This window comes from Buceros rhinoceros, unplaced genomic scaffold (genome assembly GCF_000710305.1).
Source record: "Buceros rhinoceros silvestris isolate BGI_N320 unplaced genomic scaffold, ASM71030v1 scaffold15978, whole genome shotgun sequence".
Classification (NCBI taxonomy): domain Eukaryota; kingdom Metazoa; phylum Chordata; class Aves; order Bucerotiformes; family Bucerotidae; genus Buceros; species Buceros rhinoceros.
Window position 1 is genome coordinate 7,458 of NW_010426455.1, and position 4,017 is coordinate 11,474.

General features: G+C 42.0%; 1 protein-coding gene across 2 annotated transcripts in view; it reads right to left on the reverse strand.

Moving 5' to 3' along the window:
* The window catches only part of OSBPL2 (oxysterol binding protein-like 2), a 19,191-nt gene that overhangs the window by 4,312 nt on the left and 10,862 nt on the right, over window positions 1–4,017 (reverse strand). For both annotated transcript variants that reach the window (XM_010141519.1, XM_010141518.1), the window contains exons 7-9: window positions 2,132–2,287; window positions 1,462–1,551; window positions 696–819 (exon numbers count right to left, since the gene is read on the reverse strand). In XM_010141519.1, coding sequence (XP_010139821.1) covers window positions 696–819; window positions 1,462–1,551; window positions 2,132–2,287 — 370 coding nt within the window. The remainder of the gene's footprint in view (window positions 1–695; window positions 820–1,461; window positions 1,552–2,131; window positions 2,288–4,017) is intronic.

Sequence of the window (4,017 nt, forward strand, 5' to 3'; positions counted from 1 at the left end):
GCTGGAATCCAGAGCCAAATGCAAGGCCTGCTGTTGCTCCAGATTCTTCTCATGTGAATACTATTTAAAAAGAGTTTGAGCCTCTTAATGTGGACAGTGATTACCTCTTGGTCAACTTATTTTCATTTTCAGTGAGCAACCAGGGTCTGCGAGACCCTGCTGGTATCAGCAGCCCCCGTTCTGCTGCGCCATACAGCATTTTGCATCACCCACATAACACCGAGGTTTTGGTGGTGACTTCCCTGACCCTGCTCATGCATGATGAAAATCCCTGCACGTTTCCAGGCCCTTTGCTGTTAAGGCTGCCTACATCATAAATTCTGAAAGGCTGCACCACCAAAACATGTAACTGACTTAAAAACCATGCCATTACTTTTTTTGAAAGCCCAAATCCTGATGTTTTTACATCTGGAGTTGGCAGTAGAGCCACTTTCCTCATTCAAGGATGGCCAGCATCGGCCTGGGGGTTGATATTTGATGACTTCTCTTTGGCAGATCTCTAGCAAACACCATGAGCTCTCTTCAACGCCAGCAGCTCACATGGAAGTCTACACAAGTTCAAAGCATCTGACCTCCACCAAAAGACGGACTGTTTTAACCCTCCATTCACTACCGTTCAACCATTTATGTAAAGATGTTCTCCTTCATTTCTCATATTTCAGTATCTTCTCTCCCTAAAGAATCCGTAACCTTACCGGCTTTGACTTCTTCGGCTCCCCACCTCGCTTTTCATTCTTTTTGTAAGTCTCATACGTGGTGGGATCAGTGCACCATAAGCATTCTGTCCACTTGCCATAGATCACACACAGCTTCTTCCTGCTGCAGAGAAAGCAAAGGAGGCTCAGCTTTAGCTTCTGACAAAGCCTTCTAAGCCAAGTCTAGCAGATTCTGATCTATATTAAACACCCAGCTTCCTACTTTGTTCTATTTTATGTTTCTTTGCAGATTTCTTAGAAGTCAGATACTTGATAGTACAAAGAAAAGGTTTCAGCTTATCCCAGTCTTTCCGGCCTTCAGCCCTGCAGAACACATCCTCATGACGTGGTCACATGCTTTCGCCACCGTTAAAATCAGCGTGGGTGCAATAAAGCCAGTCGTTTACAACAGAGAGACTCAGAGTCACAAAACAGGTTTGGGTTTGATTCAAAATTTCTGATAACCATGTTCTCATCTTTTTAAACTGAAGACTGGGATTGTGACTGTACAACAGTGACATCAGTTGAGTCTGCTCTGAGTTTTCCCTGGATAGTTTTCTTTCCAAACACTGCACTGGAGACTTTTCTCTACTAATGCTTCAAATGATCATCCTAGAGTCAGGGGGTTTAACACAGAGAACAGAAGCGGGTTACAATCTGCATTGCCAGCAGCTTTGCAGTCCCGTCAGCTGCGGTCCCTATGCCAGCACTAAAGAAATGCCACAGTGCTCAGAAACAGAGAGGCCAAGAGGCTTTTATCACTTACTTTTTGTCCTGAATGTGTCCCTCTACTCTGTGAAGCTCTTTCCCAAACAGTCCACACGGTTTAAAATTAAGGACACATTTATCTCCAGTGCTGTAGAGGAAAAAAGCACATGCTTAAAGCAGCAAACCCCTGCATACATGAGGAAGTTTACTTGTTTACCTTATTTACATTTTTTCATACAGTTACAGTTAGCTGGAGAGTAGTTATTTATGTAATTATTTTTCTCTAACTATGGTTTATTATCCGACCAGAGCATTAAAAAAGGCACATAAATTTCAAAATTCCACAAAAAAGACAAAAAAAAAAAAAAAAAAAAAACAATGTGCACATGAAGACATCACCCATGAAGCTAATGGAAACATGACCATACTTCTGAGTTTCATGGGTATCTAAAATTTATCAGAAGTACCAGGAGTAAAATGGAATGCAGCCCTGCATACCGCTTACCCCCCACTATTAACACACAGCATTTCAGATTAGTGTCTGTTCACAGCTGACTGTAATGAGAAACAGAGGGGGGAAAAAGAAGAACAAAAAAAGACAAGACTTTGGACCTACAAAACAAAGCTTCCTGTACAATCTGGCAAAAATCAGAACTCTTGGCTTTGTCACAGAAGCGAACAAGCACCAGTCCCTAGAAGCCAGCCCTCAGTGTCAGGATCAGTGTTACCTGTGATTTACAATTTCTACCGTTCCGTATTGCTCTAACCACAGTTTACCAATAATTACATTATGTACACAACACGTGGGATTTGTCCATGTGTAGGCTTCATTATGTCTGTAAAGAAAATAGAGAAATAAATCACTTTCTGGAGTTTGAGATGGGATAGAAGTCTGTTTTCAATTCTATCTGTGGCAGGGCAGAATATTTAGCACTCCCACTAACAGCCAGCAGTTAACTTCAAAATAGAAGAGAAACCGGCTGTGCTTTATAAGCCAAACACATGCTGTATCTAAACACTGCTGCAAGGTACTAAAGTGATATCCCCTTTATTCTTCTTCCTTCTCACACTGAGCTGAAATAGTAAGCTTTACAGTTGCTGTGCTTTTGATTACAAACTCCAGGCCAACACAAACAGCAGTCCAGGAACTCATCTTTTTCGTTTGCACTTTTGAAGTTGTATGTGGTAAAACAGAACACTGGCAGGAGAAGGGGGCTGACCAACTAACCCCTAAGAGTGTCTCCTCTGAACCACTGCAGCAGCTCTGCAACCCTCTTCCTAAAGCTCTTTCTGGTAAACCACATCGTGGCCTGGAGAGTACCTTTCTCCACTTGGTTTCGTTGTGGTTGTAATGCTTTGTGAAAAGCTTTACAGAAGTGAGTTACTGGATTCTAAACCCTTAAAGACATTATTCTAAAAGTGGTCAAAATGTTCAACCCCAGGATTCCTCTCATCACTAGCTCAGCAGAGTCACAGCCAGCTATTCTCACTCCTCTTTCCGTGCTGGAATAAGAAATGCTGCAGTTACCTGGCTGGCAATCAATCCACCTTAGGCAAGCTTGTAAAACTCTACTTTAATACAGGATAGAGAGAGACAAGCAATGCCCTCTTCATAACACAAGCCTTGTACTTCTGCTTCCAGTAACTATGGACAGACCACTCCTATTTAATGTTTCCAACTGGTCCATCATTTTCCAGTACAGAGAAAAACCAGATAATTGAAGTCCAACTATTTTCCACAGCAAATTGTCTTCAAGCATACTTTAGAACAATAACTACCCTTCAAGTGCGGAAAAAATACCAGAAAGCTTCAAATTCAGCCTGCCAGCCTTAGCACACATTGTTATTCACGAACCACTTGACACTCACGGCCAGTGCTGATGAACTGCAGCACTCACGGTGCTGGAAAAGTGGAAGAAGGGTGTTTTCTAACATGTGTTTTGGAACAGAGTCGTGGGTAACATGCAGTATTTCATCCTGACGTGCAACTGTCTCCTGAACAGGTTCTTGATCGCTCAGGCCCCTGAGCAGTTCTCAGACTACTCAGCCCAACAGAGCGGTATGAATCACAGCACCAAGAGGCTCAAAAATTGATTTCAGTTTCTGCTGCTAACTTGAAGCAATTTTCTAAAATAAAGCTTTAATCATTTATATTCCCGTTTAAATCTGTGCCCTGTAATTTGATGAGGCAGAGCAAGACTTTTAATAGTCTTCTGAACAGAGGCTCTCTCTCAATTAGCAAACTCTATTCCTGCCATGTCTGCATTCTGCACGAACATTCATAGTTCCTGCTACATTCAGAAGAAATTTCCTCTATTTCTATCGCCATTTTATCCAAGACCAGTTCATACTTTCACCAGCTTTGGAAGCCAGCAGCTCGACAAACTACACTTTCAAAAGGAACTACAGGAAAAGACAGCACTTGCTACAGCAGGCGAGGTGACCCTATTGAAACCAAACATCTAGAAATTTCCTAATACAACATTTCAAAACAACCCCGGAGTCAGGCCTGAGAAAAGCTTTTATAAAAGCACCTTTACGTGCAATTGCAGAATGCTTTTTCTGCAGCTATCACTCAGTGCATTTAAGCAGTGAAAATTAACTTGTAAATAAA